Raw genomic sequence first — 19078 nt, forward strand, 5'->3', positions numbered from 1 at the left:
AATATGTTTATATATATATATAAATATATATATATATATATATATATATATATATATATATATATATATATAAAGCAATAAATACGTGTTTTTATTTATAACAGACCGATATATCCAGGAATTAAAAAAGTTTCTATTTAGAAATTTACGGTCAGGAAATAACACACAATTTTGATTATTCATGGGAATATTCATGGGAAAAACCTTTAACTTGTTTTGCAGGTAACTTGTAAAGTTAGTTATGCAGGTTCTATTATTGGTTTGTTTATCGAAAACAAAAATAAGAAATTTCAGTGATTTTTTGAGAACTCTGGAAGTTTGGATGTTTTTGAAAAACTAAAAAATTATTGGTTTAAAAGAGAGGGTGAGAGGAGATTTTGGTGGGTGATAAATTTTAAAAGTCGAGAAGAGGGTTATCTGTTGCTAACTGTGGGAAGAAAAACATCCAATCGTGACAAGTGAAGTACTGCCGGTAGTTTTAAACGGTGTAAAACTAATTTGTGAATAAGAGTATAAAATCTGGTAGCATTTTTATGAGCTTATTGGGAGTAGTTTGCAGTAGTTGAGTTTTGCAGTATTTGTAAGTCCAAATAAATTTATCATTCAACGAGAGAATGATAGCCAAGGATATTTTAGCAGCCAAAAAGAAATAGGAAGGATTGTTAGGATATTTGGTTTCGTGTGAGCAGTACAAAGAAAGTAATGTAGTTAGAGATTTTAACAAAAGACTATCAGGGACATTTTAGAATAGAAAAAAATTGAAAGTTAATGGGATGTGGAGAACAAAATTATAGAGGCATAAGGTTTTGAAACGGAGCAATAAAATAAAAGTAATTTGTATTAATTTTCTTTGTTAATTATCTGTAAAATAATATTTATTTTCAACGCTAGTTTAACTTGGGCTGCACAGTTTAATTTATCAGGCTAGGATAACATTAATATGTCTAATTGAGTTGTTTATACGAGTAATAATTTTCCAAGGTATTTTACCACAATATTTAATTGTGTATGTATCATTTTTGTTTCAGGATAACCAGTGCATGAGAATTAAAATTCTAGGAGATTGCTATTATTGCGTTTCAGGATTGCCAGTTTCAAGACCAAACCATGCATATAATTGCGTCAATATGGGTTTGCAAATGATAGAAGCAATACGGTAAGATAATATTTTATTAAAATAAGTTTTTAATTAAAAGTGTCATTGTAATAAATAATTTAATCTTGCATGTAGATAGTCAGTAACAGAGTTCTGATTTAAAAGCATAAAGAAACGAAAAAAGCGCTTAAAAATATAACGATTTTATGAAAAAATGCATTTTATTAAACCAAAAAGCATTAAAATAAGCATATAAATTTTGACAAACTCATCTTTACGGCAATTAGCCTCAAACATATTATATAATAATTTCTAAGCTTAGATCAAGAACTGGTAGGTACCTATTTTAAATTTAAAAATAAAATATGGGGAATAAACAAAAAAAATAGATGCTTAGCTAAAACAATAATAACCTAATTTTTTATCAACCCACCTTTGGTAAAAGAAAATATAACACATTTATTTAAAGCATGAGATATCTAAATACTCTCAAATCCGTGTTGTTAAGGAGCTGGATGGCCTCAACATTAACATTTTGAAGAAGTCGTTGTTCGTGACTCTTGTCAAATTTTTCAAATGTCTTGTTAACCATATTCATTTGGAGATCTCTATGGTGGTCACTATTCCTATAGCACGAAGGAGCATTGACAATGCTTATTAGCACATTGTTAAATCACTGGATAATGTCTAAATTACTCTTCCTAGCAAAACTCTACAGCTGGATACCATGTGCCCATATAGCTTTAAGAATCTGTTTATACAAAAGTATTTTGTTGTAGATTGACAGGGTGGATTGTCATCCCATTGATCAGCCAATTTTGTTGGCACCTAATAAAAAAAGAAAACTTGAGAAAAAGTAATGCCACTAGGGTGAAAAAGCATTGTAATTAGGATTTCCACAAGTTTAATAAATTCTAGATTATTTTTATATTTACCTTCCTATAACTTTTTTTGTTTTACCGTTTAACAACTTTTTTACTAAAGTAAAAAATAATTCTCTTAGTAAAAAGGGAAGCTTAAAAATTTCCAAAGAAAGAAAAAAGAATTAATGTATAAAATAAATCACATGTTTATAAACTAAAAATAAATTCTCATTCTTAAAATTTAAAAATGTTGCTCGATAATGATCGAGTCTAAAAAAGTACAAATCAAAACTAATGAACCAAAAAATAAGAATTATTCTAATAACACCTCGATGATTCACTCCCCTGTTGCTTGTTCCAGATTCGTTAGAGAAGCAACTGGTTTCAATGTAGATATGCGAATCGGAATCCACACGGGGAATGTGCTGTGCGGCGTGCTGGGGCTCAGGAAGTGGCAGTTCGACGTCTGGAGTGACGACGTTACCTTGGCTAACCACATGGAGTCCGGAGGGATTGCAGGGTAAGTATGTCTGTGAGAAATATAAGCCGGAGAGAATTTGAAGTAGGAACATTTATCGCAACGGTAAACTTTTGTATTTGGGGAGATTTAGACTAATTAGTTTTAAAAGTTCATTTAATTGGAGAATTCAAATTGAGAATTTTGTAATCTCATTACTGAACAGATCAATAAAAAATGTTCTATTGTTTTTGAATTAAAAAAGTTGGGTCAAACTAGTAACAATCCAAAATTGATTTATTTGTCGTAAGACATTATATTCACATCATTAAACACAAAATTGAACAAAAAAAAGCGTAATTAAATCATAAACAGAAATCTAATTTATTTAAGTAATAAATTGCTTCATTCATAGCCAACACAAGATCGAGATATTTCGAATGTCTAGTTATCCCTGATAGACCAATCAAGTTAGTAAAAAATAAACATCTATACGAAGAAATAAGAAGTCCAGAGACCTCTCTGATAGTAAATTAGGTAAACCGCAAATTCAAAGCCTCTTACTAGAGACATTTAACGACGCTAGAAGTATCATTTTACTTCAACATGCATCTACGAATCACCTTTGAAAATTACTATCTTTTTCACTCTTTACGTAGAGAAAGACGTTTAAATGAAAGTAAAAGATTGTATTTCATTTCAATCGGAACTCCACCATTGCTCTACACGTGTTTCGAGTTATTCAACTCATCATCAGGAGCACTTGTGTAAGTTCAACTGAAATGAAATGGAGTCTAGTATTTGGTTATTATAACCAAAATAACAGCCAGGTACGCTAGCAGCGACATCTATACGAAGTAACAAGAAATATAAAATTACTTAGTTCTCGGGATGAACCGCGTTGAGAATTTATTACTCGATGTTTCGGCACCCATTTTGGAGCCATTATCAAGAGTGATACGGTTCCGTTCGAGTTCGGGGTCTCAATCTCCCTCACTCGAGACGTACCAGTATCGTGTTCTGTATAAATACAAGAACTGTCTTTCGGCACCGAGGTCTCAATCTGCTTACTCCTCAGTGTCGAGTGACAACCGGTCTTACCCTGTGTGGCTGCTTTTATACTCGCTGTATGCGCGGGAACGGTATGCGCTGACGTGGCCTGAGCGGTGTGGGCGGGAGGTCGCTGAAGCAGGGGTCGCCATGTTGCCGGCAATCGTTTCGCGTCATCGCGCGTATTTAAGCTGTTAGGCCGTTTTTCGATTTCGACAGCTTCACGAATTATTCTTGATTTTAAGGAGCGGATGGGGGCGATGGTTTTTACTTTTTCGAAATCTATTTTGTGGCCTGTTTGAATATGATGTTGGGCTAGGGCTGAAGTAGTATCGGAATGTTTGACAGATATAGAATGTTCGTAAATACGGTTATGGATTCTTCGGTTTGTCTGTCCGATGTATGTACGTGGGCAACTGGAACAAGGTATCTCGTAGACACCATGGTCTTCATTAGGGATTTGGTCTTTTACGGATCTTCACTTTAGTAGTGAAGATGGTTTTGATATTTAGAGGAAGAAGAGTTCTACTAATCTTGTCAGTGACACCTTTAATAAAAGGTAGGAAGATTTTGGGTTGATCCGGCGGCAAGGTTTCTTTTTTGGATGGAATGGGGTTTAGATGTTTTTGAATGCTCTTATTGATTTGGGTTTTGTGGTAGCCTTTTTTGTAAGAGTGTTTGCCTTATTGAATTAATTTCGGATGACCTATGATTGTTGTCGCTGTCTTATGGAACGAGAAATGAGAGTGTTGACAACTGAATTGAGTTGGGCTGGGTGATGATGTGACTGAGCATTAAGATATCGGTTTGTATGAGTGGGTTTCCGGTACACGGAATAGGAAAAACTATGAGGTAAGTTTTTCTGAATAAGAACATCAAGGAATGGCAAAGACGCTTCAGACTCAACTTCCATCGTGAATTGAATACTAGGATGTATTCCATTCAGGTGGGAGAGGAAGAGATCTAACGTGTCTTTACCATGAGGCCAAATGACAAAAGTGTCATCAACATACCGTAACCAGCAGGTGGGTTTGAGATTTGATGAGGACAGGGCTGCTGTTTCGAAATGTTCCATGAAAATATCAGCTATTACGAGAGAGAGGGGGATCCCATTGGGGCACCTTTGATTTGACGATAGAAATGATTTTGGAATGAAAAGTATGTATTAGACATGCAGTGTTTTTCATGCTAAAGACACGTTAGATCTCTTCCTCTCCCACCTGAATGAAATACATCCTAGTATTCAATTCACGATGGAAGTTGAGTCTGAAGCGTCTTTGCCATTCCTTGGGGAATATATAGGGCGCCACCTAGTCCCTTGTCTACTTGAAAACTCTCGACACTTGACCTTTAAGAAGATTGGTTTAAGAAGGATAAAAAATAGACTAAACCTCTAAAAAAGCAATATGCATACCTACAGTGGTGTAGCTAGCGTGAGAGGGGCGGGGTGGCGGTCTGAACCGGGCCTCTGATATGTGAAGCCTCCAAATTGGCACAAAAATTATAAAATAAAAATTACGAAATACCGAAAACAAAATTTTTATAATATAAAAATACAGTCTGGTACATAACATAAAATAGTTTTAATGGATACTTTATGTTTTCTTTTATAAAAAATTAGTACACATTGTAATATACGTTTTAGTCACATAAAAAGCTTATTCAAATATTGAATAAGCAATGATATCATAAATGCACTGGAAAATGATGGATTGGATCTACAATTCAATTGTGAAGGAGTCAAAGCTATGATAATGAAATTCACTAATTCAGGCGTCCATACGGGTGTCCACGCAAGGATCAAGGAAATAATAACAAAATCATGTTTGTGCCTTGTGCAAACCATTCTCTTAATATGTGTGGAGTTCATGTATTTAGAATCAACTCTAGCTGTGTAACGTTTTTTTGCAACTTTAGAAAGTGTATATAATTTCTTCTCGTCCCCTCCACATAAAATTTTAAAATTTTAAAAGTTATACGTATATCTGTAAAACAGCTATCTGACACTAGATGAAGTGCCAATCACGAAGCTGTGAAACCTATTTTACAACATTTTGATAAATTAGTTCAAGTTACAGAAAAACTGTGTGACGCCAAATAAAAAATATTATAACAGGGGGCTCTGCTGAAATTTTACTTTCAAATATCTGTGATTTCAAATTTCTTGGATTCCTTTATTTATGGGGTACATTCTGCAAAAAATAAACAGTCCAGAGAGGTATTTACAGATGGAGTGTTTAAGCATTGAAAACGTCGTAATAAAACTCTGAAGTTTGAAACTCCTTTTTGAAGACAGTCGATATGATTTGGTCACGAAGGCTCTCCAGTTTGCTTCATAGAAATATGGTGAAATGGGAATCCCCCTTGAAAAAAAAAATGGAGACGTTTAAAAAAGATAATGCCTGGAGAAACAGCCAAAGATGCTGGATTATCTCTCGAAGATGAAACTAAAAGATGTATGCTTGAATGTTAAGACAAGCTACACCAAGAGCTTCAAACTATAATGTAAAGAATAGAGACTGTATTCGAAAAATTCAAAATCGTTTAGGTCGAGCATTTACTCAATGATTGTGAAACAGAATTCGATAAGTAAGAAATTGTAAATGAAATCAAAAGAGGTCAGAAATTAGACTATATTGAAAATAGCACACTTTATTCTTGATATGGAACTGATGGAATCTGTTCCAAATGTTATTGGAACAGTATGTATCTCCATTGCTTCTAATGAAAGGACCATTTGATAAATAGTTTATCAACACTCTCGATTAAACGTGAAGTAGCAATCAACATCAACTTCGACAACGTAATAAAACAATTTTTAGAAATAAAAATAAAAAAAAATGTAAGTAAAACTAAATAAATTAGAATATAAATATTAACAAAATAAACTTGTGTTATGGTCAAAGTCAGAATACATATTATAGTTAGAACTCTTTCAACAATACTTAATATTAATTAATATTAAAGTATTTATCACAAATTCGTTTAGTAAAACTGGTTAAAAACTAAGTAGTGTGTAAACTTCGGCAGTAAAAAGGTAGTAAACTTATTGGAGAAAATCTTTATAGTGCTACCTTCAAGTCAACCGAGTAAACGTTACTTGAGTACCAAAAATCACTTCATAGTATTGATATTAATATTAATATAACCTATAACGTTCCGAAGAAATAGAAACAAATCCAGTTTTGGGTCAAAATCCACACCGGTTTTCGAACCGGTGATAGTGCCGGACTTATAATTAATCAACCATGACTTCGAATAAAACTATGAATACTACGCACTCTTCATCTCACGTCTCATATTCCAGTGTTGTCAACACATTTAAAGATCCAACAAAAGAACAAGCTAAAATACTTTGTATTGAAGGAACTAAAGTTCATGACTACATCATCGCCGTTGGTTCACTAGTTGGTCCACGTAACGTATCCTTCGCTTCCAGAATTGCCAACAATAGAATATGTCTATATCTATCATCTAAAAATGCAGTAGATTTACTACTACATTCCCACAAATATGTTAATATAAAAGAAACTCAAATAGAAATAAGAAGACTTATCTCTCCAGCTCAAAGACTAGTCATATCAAATGCTTGTCCAACTGTTCCAAACTCGTTAATTGAACAAGAACTACATCAGATGGGTATAAACTCCGTCTCAAAAATTACTTTTCTAAGAGTAAGTATGCCTGAAAGCGAATACAATCATTTCTTGAGTTTTAGAAGGCAAATATTTATTACACCTTTAGACAATATATCTATTCCTGATTCTTTCATTATCTCTTATGATAATACCAATTATCGTTTATACCTTTCTATAGAAGGATTTAACTGTACAAAATGCAAGACTATTGGTCATCAGGAAGCTGAATGCTCTAACCAAGCAAACCCCACTACTTCTAATGTACACTCAGAAACTTCTCAAAACATATTACCTACAGTAAATACATCTAATAACCATCTAATAACCAAACAGAACTACAAAGTTCTGACAAAGCTAATTCATCCACTGCTAGTGCACACCCAGAAACTTCTCAAAACAGATTAATTACAATAAAATCCTCTAATAACTAAACAGAACAAATTATGGAAACTAACAATAACCTGACAAGATCCATAAGTAATAGAAGTGAAACACCTTCCTTAAAAATTCCAACATCATCAACCTCAAACAACATCAGAAATTATACTCCAGTAGAAATAACACCAAATTCAATTAATACAAACGTCCCTAATCAACTAAAAAGGTTTATCTCATCTTCTTCAGACACTAAAGAAAATACCCCACAGACCGATTTACAGATATTTACTTCTCCTGTAGTAAGCAAACCAAAAAAAAAGTCAACCAGAAATTCCCGCGAAGAACTTTTACTTTCACTAGAGTCAATTAAAGTCAAAATAGAAAACAGATCACCACCGTTTATCCTAAATTATAATGAAATATGTGACTTTCTAGAAAATACAATATATGCCAAACACCCTGAAATAATTTCAAAAGATTACTCGAATGAAACTACCGAGCTAATTGAGATCCTTAATTTTGTTCACGCTTATACCCACAATTCAAAATTAAAAAATAATATAACTAGATTAAAAAAGAAACTAAAGCCCAATAATATCTCTTCCACAGAAGAAACAGATGAACAATTATCTCAGGCAGAATTCTAACATGTCCAATTCCTTTATTTTACAGTGGAATCTTAATGGGTTTTATACCCATTTGGAACAGTTAAAACTATTAATAAATGAATTATGCCCAAAGATCTTATGTCTTCAAGAAACTCATTTTAAACAAGTTAATATAAATCTTCGAAATTATCAATGTTTTCCAAAAAACAGAGTAGCACAACAGGCCAGTGGCGGAGTAGCTATCTTCATGCTCTAACCCACTGACTGTGAAACACATCCTGCTTGATTGTCCTCAATTCAAGGAAAAAAGAAGATCCCACGGATTCACAGATGATTATCTCAAGACAGTTCTTACCAAAAAAATTTCGACAGTGTTAAGCTATTTAAAAGACATTAAGTTATTCAATTTTATTTAATGTAATATTTCATGTATTTATTATATCCACTAATAACCCTGCGCGGTTGATGTGGTTTTATGTTTAAATAAAAAAAAAACTTGTGTTATCAATGTTAACCCTTATTTTAATGTTTGGATAATGAATAGAACCAACCCGGTTTAATTCAATTAAAAGTAATTTTTAGCATAGCATAGGTATAAATTTTATTTTTAAATTTTAAACACATTGTATTTAGGTAGTTCCTATATAGAGGTAAGTCTTAGCTTTTGCTTATATTCGGAGAGGGCTTCTTCGGTTACTTCCGCCTCGGGCTTCCTGAATTCTCTCCTTATAATATCTCTCTATATTTTTATCAGATTAACCTTCTTATTAGTTACCAGAAGAAAAAAAGATTATATGAGAGCATTTAACAGATGGCTACAAATTATAAATTTTCTAAAATTAGGTGGAATACCTTTATAACTGAGTTAAACTGCAACATGAATTAAAATAGCAAAATTTAGCAAAAAACTTAGGTATCATCTCAGTTATAGCATACTATCATTATATTATAGGCATTATATCTTATTATCCATAAATATAAATTTTACATATTAATTAGCTGAATAAAGGGGCACAACATTTCCCTTTGTTAAGCTGTATTTACAAACAAAGATTATTACGGGATACGAGAAAAAATTAAAAGTACATAATACCCTGTATAAAAACTTTGCACTGCACTAGATATGTAGGCAATAAAAGTTAACATTTGTATTTAATCAGCTGACAAGAAAGAAGACATTTAGCAATATTATCTCCACCATTCGGACAAGTTTTAAAATTAATTTCAAGTTAATATTACTGTTATATATGTCACTGACTAATATTTTATCTTGGTTTAACTATTGTATTTTATTCGTACTACTGCACTACATTCTCGATTTTCCCATCTTTCTTATGGGCTACGTGCCCAATTGCAACAAAAACTAAAAACATACCTAGCCTGAGCGGCACTTCATGTACTCCGTCGTACCTTGACCAACATCGATGTCTACGATGACAAAATTTGGTCCTCCACAATGAAAGCTACCGTTTTTTACTTCTGCTTCTCCTAGAAGTGAAATCGTCACCTAAAAATCATTCTCTTGCCAGCATAAAAGATAAGATTCTTATTTATTTCCTGCCTAAATATCTAGGCGAAACCAAGATCAAACAAAAGAGCAATTTGTGTATTATAAACAGACTCCAAAATGTTTAGATTATCAATCTCAGAGACGCCAAAAGATTAAGAATCTTTTTAGGTTTTTATGATATACGGGATAAAACGAAAATACTGCAAAGTTATTGTTAAAAACTCTTCGGGATCTTGTAAAATGGAGTAACTTAGTATTTTTTTTTTCACGTGGTTATCGAGCCTTGAAAATGGGTTATAAAAGGACTATTTCAAGTAAGATTGTGCGAAAATATGAAATTCGAATTTCTTTGCAAACCTTTAAACCAAAAACTGGATAAGAAGCCTTGAAATTGATCTTCCCACCACCAGAAAAAACCCAGTACGATCTGCTCGATTACATATACAGGCAAGATATAAACAGCCATAGCCAAACACATAAAAAAGAAAGCAACAGCATCAGCTTTCAGAACAAACAACAACTTAAGCAACTATATTAAGAACAAGAGCCAAAAGAAAAAGCACTTAAACAGTGGTTTATACAAACTTACATGTGGTTAAATGCTATGTATGGTTCATATTATTATACGGCATGGAAACATGGACGTTAAGAGTACCTTCCATTAATAAGTTGGAGGCCTTCGAAATGTGTACGTTGCGAAGAATGTTCCGCATACCATGGACAGATAGGGTAACAAACGAGGAAGTCTTAAGAAAGGCAAATACTGAGGGAGAACTACTCAATTTGATCAAAGTACGAAAAATTGGATACCTCGGCCATATTCTGACAGAAAAAAAATACGCAATCCCGCAACTAATCATCCAGGGAGAGATTGAAGGCAAGAGAGGAGTAGGTCGCAAACAAATGTCGTGGCTACGGAACATAAAGAACTGGACAGACATAAATATTACTGGCGATCTTTTGCATGCCGCCAAAGACAGACGTCTGGCCTTAAGAGCGTAGTTGCAAAATTTCGGGCCAATGCTTTTTAAATGCATTCATTTTTTTCAAATCCTAAAAAAACTAATAAGTATTTTTGAAAAATTTAAACGCAGAATGAAAGAATACATTATTACTGAGGGCCGAAAGTCACTGAAAACTTCTATAATGTTTATTTTAATAAGTTACAGGGGTGAAAAAAAAAGAGAAAATTTAGTGTGATTTTTAATTTTAAATATCTCATTCAAAAAAACTTTTTGTTTATTCTAAGGGACTTTAGGCCCTCGGTAATAATGTAGTCTTTCATTCTACGTTTAAATTTTTTAAAAATATTTGTTAGTTTTCTCAGGATTCGAAAAAAATGATTGCATTTAAAAAGCATTGGCCCGAAATTTTGCGCCTACGCTCTTAAGATAATTCCCCAACGAACTATAGGTGCACGGCACTATAAGAATAGAAGACATGTGGTGAACGCCCCAAAAATTAAATTGGTCAAACTGGTAAAACCTTTAAAAAACATATAACAGAACACATAATGGCTTTCAGTTATAGAAAAACAGATTCGACGTACCAGCTTCACCTTCTAGATTATATTCATTATTTTAATGATCCATTGAAAATTCTCCATATTCAAAATAGATGCCGTAAACTATCTTTATTAAATTCTATGGAAATTAATAAATTTAAAAATACAGATATTGTTCTGAATGACCAACTTGAGACAAACTGCTTTCCTCTCGTCAACTTATTTAAATCTAGTGTAAGTGTATACTCGCAATAAAAAGACATCACCTAAGAAAGGCACTCTGCCGAAACAGTCGTACTGATAATAAATTATACTAGATTTTGTGTAAGTTTTGAAAACAAAAGATTTCAGTGTTTTATTGTTAGATTTTAAATTATCTTTTATTTGCAGAATACGCTTTATTGGTTGCCAGTATTTTTTCTTTTATTTCTGGCATTCTTTCACCGGTTTTGCCTAGTATAACTCACGAGTATTTTAACTGTTCTACTTCAAATCCTAAACTGCCTGTTTTGATTTTTTTCTTTTATTGGTTTTTCTTTTCTAATAAAGCAAGGAAAATGATATTTTTTTAAACATGTAGTTAAATTTGCTAAACAGAAAGATTTAAGTTGAATATAAATATAGCTAAATATAAGTTCATGCTATTTCTTCTGTTTATTGTGCCATCTTCTAACGAAGGTCGGCGATCACTTCTTTAACCCTACGTTGGTAGCGTATAGTGTACTAACGTTGTTGGTCGCGTGGACTACAATCGCAATCCATTTTCTTTTAAATGTAAGATGTCTATTTTTTGAAGTAAAAAGCTTTTTTTAGTTAATAAGAATTTATTTACATAAGCTTTGCAAAACTATATTTAACTTATGTATACACGGTGTCCCGGAAAATAGTGCGTTCCTTAAAGGTATGAGTGTAGCATTTAAAATAAAAAAGTCATAACATTTTTTTATAAAGTCAACCGTTTTAAAAAAAAAATATATATTAAATTAATCCATTTGATTAGTGTCCACAGAAAAGCAAATACATCCGGCAACGTTGCGCTCCAAAAGGTATGGGCAGAATGCGATAGTTTAATTTATTTTGATACAGAAAAGGTACATTATTTGTAAACAGTTGTAATTACCCGTAGCTCAAGAATAAATAGTATTGTCATGTTTTCGATTCGTGAGTATCACGATATGTTAATTACGTACGGTGAAGCCCACTGTGACAGTAATAGGGCTGTTAGACTTTATGTTGAACGCTATCCCGAACAACGACATCCTAATGCCCGAAGTTTTGTGAACGTGTCCCAAAGGTTATTAGAGACGGGTTGTGTGAAAAAACTAGCGGTAGAACACGAAGTAACCGTAGACTAAATGCAGAAGATGTGATTTTGGATATAGTCAGTAATAATCCAAGAGTAAGTACTCGATCTGTGGCTAGAATGGTTGGCATTTCAAAAAACATTGTTCACAAGACATTTACGGAACAACTGTTACATCCTTACCATTACCAACGAGTGCAAGATTTACACCAAGGCGATTTACCTCGAAGATTAAGATTTTGTAGATGGTTTCAAAACAAAATCGCCAGAGAACCCGAATTTCCGTGCAAAGTGTTGTGTGCAGATGAAGCTTGTTTTACGAGAAATGGTGTGTTTAATTTTCACAATTGTCACGTGTGGAGTGATGAAAACCCGTATGCTATACGTAGGACAAATTTTCAAAAACAATTTAGTATAAATTTATGGGCTGGGATTATTGGTAATCATCTGATTGGACCGTACGAACTTCCCAGAAGATTGAATGGAGAATCCTATTTAAATTTTTTGCAGCATATTCTACCGATACTTCTTGAAGACGTTCCGTTACAAATACGCTCTGAAATGTGGTTTCTTCATGACGAGGCTCCAGCAAATTTTACGAGACATATTAAAGATTTCCTCGACATCACTTTTCCTCGTCGTTGGATCTGTAGAAATGGACACGTTCTGTGGCCACCCAGAACACCAGAATGCAATATTATGGACTTTTATTTTTGGGGACATCTAAAATCATTAGTATACGACAACCAGGATGAAATTAAAACAGAAGCTCAATTGCGACAACGAATTTTTGATGCTGCTGAAATAATCAGACATAATTTACATACTTATAATATTACGAATAATTGGATTCGTCTAATAAACGCGTGTATCTGTGCAAATGGTGGCCATTTCGAACACTTATTGTAATAATAATTTTCCATGTAAGTAAAAACAGTATTCAAACTTTAATTATTAAATATTTAATAAAAACAAATACATGCTTTTTCTCTATCACTGTTATCAGTATCAATACATATTATGCTTAACGATCGATGATAGCTGATTTACAATAATTAACGAAGAATAACAAGGAACGCAACGTTGCCGGCTGTATTTCCTTTTCTGCGAACAATAATCAAATGGATTAAAATTTATAATTTTTTTTTGAAAACGGTTAACTTCATAAAAAAATGTTATAAGACTTTTTTGTTTTAAATGCTACAATCTGCACATATCGTTAAGGAACACACTATTTTCCGGGACACCCTGTATACAACATTGTAATTCACGGTGACAGCAAAAACAAAATCTTTTTGTATTTTTAGACCTTTATTTACACTTTGTTATTAAATAGGTGAAAAATCAAACGCAATTTTAAAAAACTAAACAACTTTTCCTTTTTTTAAACTATAAGCATATACAAATGAAAACATAAACTCGTTTGACAAATAATATATACATACATATACATAAAAAACTATGAATGGTAAATATATCAAATAGTTAACTCTGATAAACATGCCGGACAGACATCTCGCATATGTTCTCTGCAAGCATGCTTGCCACATTGTTGGCAAATTTTTCTTGTCGATTTATTACGACTTTTTGACATATCGGGATGGGGTTAAGGGGGCAAAATGTCTTCGAGCCCAAGTATTTGACGCGCTTGACGTCGAAGTTCCTTTGGTGTAAAAGAAATAGTTGACCTTTGTTCTATTTGGGGTTTGATAAGTTCTCACGCAAATGTTTCAATAAAGTCAGGGGTGGTGCAAAAGTCTTCATCAGAAGATGAAGATGAAATTTCTTACAAAAATTCGTCATCAGATAACAAACAAAATGAGAACATAGATGCCAATGAACAATGCGATTTTGTTATCTGTAAAGTGTTTGGAAAAGCAAAATAATTTAGATATTATGTAGCAAGAATCGAGGACATATCAGATCGTGGTTATTGGGTTTGCTTTTTAAAGGAGCATACGGCTTCTATCGGATTTAGGACCTCTGAGGAATCTCCGGCATTTGTATTTTCTTCAGAAATAGTTCTTAAAGTTCCAAAACCTCTTTTTGATGCGAGAACAAGATTTTTAAATATTATGCTTTATTTTAATGTAGACTAAATAAATATAGTATACAAACAAAAAGAGAAATCAAACGATTTCTACCTAGCGAAACCGAATTCAAATTTTTACCACTGTGTTTCCTAAAACTTGCGAAACAAACAGCTGGATAAATTACTCGGCAAGGGAATCTAAAATTGCCTTCCACATGCCGTTCATCCTGGTCAAAATTCGTAGTGAATTCAGTTTCTGGTACTCCAAACGAAGTAAGTAATAAAACATAATGACGGTATTAGACTCATACGGATTAGACGGATTCATAATGACTAATACCGTCATTATGAATATAGTTTATTTTAAAACGTTTTCAAAATTTCTATTGGCTTCTTCAATCTATTATTTTTTATTGAATCTTGGTCATTAACCGTTTAATTTTTATTTTCCGATATTAAATAAGATGTATTATTGCTTTTTTAATTTAATTTATATGTGTCCAAATCCTTCCCATGTATGGGGTGGATCTGGACAAATGATATCCTGGCACATTTATTCTCGCACTATCACGATTATTGAGCTTATCTTTTCCGAATTTATGTTATAGTTAAATGAGATGCTATGTAACACTTTCAATTGAAAAAACAAATTATTTGCCTTAAAATTTATTTGAAAAAAATATTAAGCAAAAAACTGTTCAGTCCTCCCCGACCTCCCCTACTTATCGCAAGAAATCAAACACTTGGACAATCGGTTTACCATCGCCTCTTTGAAAGAAATTAAAACTTTAAGGCATAGAAATATTTTAAAAATTTAATTAACAGGGTAATTATACTTCATTCACAATTATAAGAACTGACTTATGCAGAATTTAAAAGTATCCCGCTGATAAAGTGGAAGCCATAAAGGGATTTGCCTCTTCAGGTAAATAGTAAAAAGGGCCGGCTTAACGAATTTTATATTTTATTTGTCATTTACATTACATATTTAATTTAAATAAATATCTAGATAATTAAGGGAAAAAATACATAAACTGATGGAGTGTGAGAATTAATTAATTATTATATTTTCTGTCTCGATTCTTTATTAAATATATCAAAATTTTGAAAGTCATAAACAATTTTTGTTTTGTTAAAAAATTGCAAGTGAAATAATAAAATGGTGAAGTAAAAATTAGTTGGCAACAATGGCCTTTTAATGATGTATCAGTAGGTGCATTAATTTTTAATTTTATTTCTAATTTACCTTATTCAATATACAAAATCAACAAATGCAAAAGTATTTTTTTATTTACTTTTTACTTTAAATATATTATTTAATTATTAGAAGGCCATGAATCTAAACTTGTACATAATTTTTAATAGCTACAAACATTTTAAAATTACATTTTCTTGCATATCTAAATTTAAAATCACTTTCCTCTTCAGTATTAATTAATAATTTTGATTTTTCCTATCTACCACTTAATATTTTATAATATTATCTGTTAATGATTTCTATGTGATTCATAACCTTTAATGAAGAATAATTTTTTTTCGTAAAATTATTAATAAAGAATATTTCCCATTTTTTGCCAACTTTTTCAGACATGAAACGGAAAACTTAAAGATAACAAGTCAACATGAATAAATATGAACCTTTTAAAACGAGTAAATTGGTACTCACCGAAGGGACCTCAGACGTTCAGATACAATTAGCGTCTCTTTGTAAAGACAATGAAGTCGACTTTACTAAAGTAACAAGACATTTACTTAACACAGACACTACACAGTACTCCCCTGAGTTAGTGATAAGTTATAGTCTAAAAAAATCATTATGAAATTGACTGGCCAGTGTGAAAACTAGTGCCAATAAAACACAAAACACACACAAAACATTTTCTTCGTTGAGACTTAAAATAATGATTAATAACAATAATTATGGGAAATTTGTATGTTTATAAAAAGAGTTTTTTGACATTATGCTTGAATGATAATATTTGATCTGATTATATATACCTATATACAGTCGTGCTATGCTTGGCTATTATGCCGGTCCTGGCAGCTTTGGTAGCTGTGATAATTATACAACAATAGAGTATTTAAAAGGGATTATTCAGTTTTACAGCTGTTATTAAAATAACTTTTATAATGAGACACTAAATTTCTGGATACAGATACCTTTTGTTTATAAAAAATAATTCGTAATGATGGTCATATAGATACAAAAAACCAGGTTTCAGACTATCTATTAATCCAGTTCTAACGCAGCATAGACTACATCACATGAAATTATTGTATTAAACTAATAGTGCTTACATACTTTTTGTAAACCTCGTATAAAATCATTTGATGTTGAAAACCGTCTTAAAAATATAATCGTAAAAAGGGACAGAACAATTTCCGTTTGATCATGCAAACAGCAGTTCCATAAGTGGTCGGATATCTTTCAACTTTTTAAAGCCCAAAGTGCGATTTTCTATAAAGCTGGATAAAATACGATGTCATCGACTGTTGAAGCCCATTTGTGTGGCACTATTGAGGGCATGGGCCGTGCAAAGGACATTCAGGCATGCTCTGATGCCCTTACATTATAGTTGACGATTGAACCATCAATGTTAATTTAGCTATCAAAGGTAACTGGTGATTAAATTTAGCTAGCAATAAATCCAGTCATTTGGCATTCAGTGCGGCAGGTGAGGTTGCTAAAATTATTTCCGTAATGTATAACAATTTTATTGCACAGGGTTGCCACACGTTTTAATTTTATTAATATTAAATCGTAAATAAACTAACTGGTGTTAACGTTTTATTCTGACAAATATGTTATCGTCGTTTTTCTATTTAGTAGGTGGAAAATGCAATTATTATTGGGGCAAAGTAAACGTGTCTGCCAAGATAACGTGCTTGTAAATTGGCACTATTGTATATGTCCGCTATCAATATTTAGTTCTCATGCGGGTTTAATAGTGAGTTGAACCTTGACATAATCGCATTAGTGACACGTAAACTGCTAACAGGCACATCAGTACCATACAAATAAGAATACAAGAATTATAAAGGCTTATATTTAATTTGAAGGTCTTTCTCGTAAGCTTTTTATGTGATTCAAATCAATAAGGTAATAAAGAAATTTTTAATTTCCTAGAAGTGTTCACATTCAGAACAATAATTGTCAGTTAATATTACGACTACGACTAACATATAGGGGTGGGGGGGAAAATTTTATGCATTGGATAATTATAAGCAGAGGCGATTCAAATATAAAAGACCTTAGCTGATGTCATGTGCACAAGTCCAAATATCTAAGAGAGTACATGTACTTACAAATTGCAGTTGGTATTGAAACGTCAATGACAGTATACATAGGATTCTATAAAAAATAGCCGTGCTTACAAAAGGACCCCTCACAAATCTGTGGAAAAATGCCCTCGATTAATTCTGCCCAAACCTAACCATGTTGTAGAATTCGATGTATAAAACAAAAGTCTCAATGCGCAAAGGATACAAAAATCAAAATTTGAGGGCGATGTTTGTAGGTCGTCAAAGTGGTTTTTTAGTGCAAGAATTTAATGGCGTTCGCTCGTTCTCGCGGATGATATTACCAGTCAACAGTACCAAGACAAAAATAGCCCTTATTAATTTAATTAGACTTTGAAAATGTAATCAGCCGTGGAATTTACTGCCCTTGAGATTTTTACAAAGGTCATTTGGAGGTCAAAACGTCTTCTTTGCAAAAATCGGCATTTCTCTTCATTTTTTTAAAGATGTATCACAAGATTTGGTAAAATCATCAAGTTCTAAGATATTTTAAGCTTTATCTAAAGTTACCCGAAGATCCTCTCAATGCTATATTGAAAATAAATAAAATCGAAAAATGTATACTTTATCCGCAACCTGAAAACGCGCTCTGTAGCTTTGGACTAGCTTCCATGTCTCTCGGCAATTAAAGATCATATGGCAGAGTTTCTGGTATGTGTGTGTGTGTGTGTGTGTGTGTGTGTGTGTGTGTGTGTGTGTGTGTGTGTATATGTGTGTGTGTGTGTGTGTGTGTTCTTGTGAGTGAATATACAAGTCTATAGGAGTGCGACTGAACATTTAGGTATGTGTGCATTTGTTTGAACCTGTGTTTAAGTTTATGTATCGGTTACCTTAAAACCGTAATTATAAAGTCTATACTAATGACTCGTTAACAAATCATTAAGGACATATAAAGAACTGATAAGAATCATTTCCGAAAATTTTTAGTCACTGAATTTAAAACAAGTTATTTTCTCATTATATAGTTAGGTCTCAAAAAGAAAGGTGCTAAAACGCGCATTAGAACTACAAGTATTTTGTAGAATAGAGATGGTTAAGTGTAGTATGAGTAAACAGATCAGATTGACACTAGAATTCAAAGGAATAGTTTACAATGTATTTAAATATACATAAATACTATTTCCTGAAGATAATCAAACCAATATTAAACAACGTTTGAGCTAAGCTTATTGGTGTATCTTTATGTACAGTAGAAAGGATCATTCAAGAAACGAATATGTTAACAAACGCACAGTTAAATATTTCACTTAAATTTCCAGCTACAACACTTACTAAAAGGAAAGCAACCGTGACAGACTTGAGGGAGTATGACAAATAGTTCAAAAGAAATACCATTCAC

The 19078-nt window shown here is 32.4% G+C and overlaps 1 protein-coding gene across 2 annotated transcripts in view; it reads left to right on the top strand.

Moving 5' to 3' along the window:
• The window catches only part of LOC140437146 (adenylate cyclase type 2-like), a 559227-nt gene that overhangs the window by 220111 nt on the left and 320038 nt on the right, over positions 1 to 19078 (top strand). For both annotated transcript variants that reach the window (XM_072526486.1, XM_072526487.1), the window contains exons 6-7: positions 1029 to 1156; positions 2321 to 2479. In XM_072526486.1, coding sequence (XP_072382587.1) covers positions 1029 to 1156; positions 2321 to 2479 — 287 coding nt within the window. The remainder of the gene's footprint in view (positions 1 to 1028; positions 1157 to 2320; positions 2480 to 19078) is intronic.

The sequence above is a fragment of the Diabrotica undecimpunctata genome, chromosome 3 (genome assembly GCF_040954645.1).
Source record: "Diabrotica undecimpunctata isolate CICGRU chromosome 3, icDiaUnde3, whole genome shotgun sequence".
NCBI classification, from domain to species: Eukaryota; Metazoa; Arthropoda; class Insecta; order Coleoptera; family Chrysomelidae; genus Diabrotica; species Diabrotica undecimpunctata.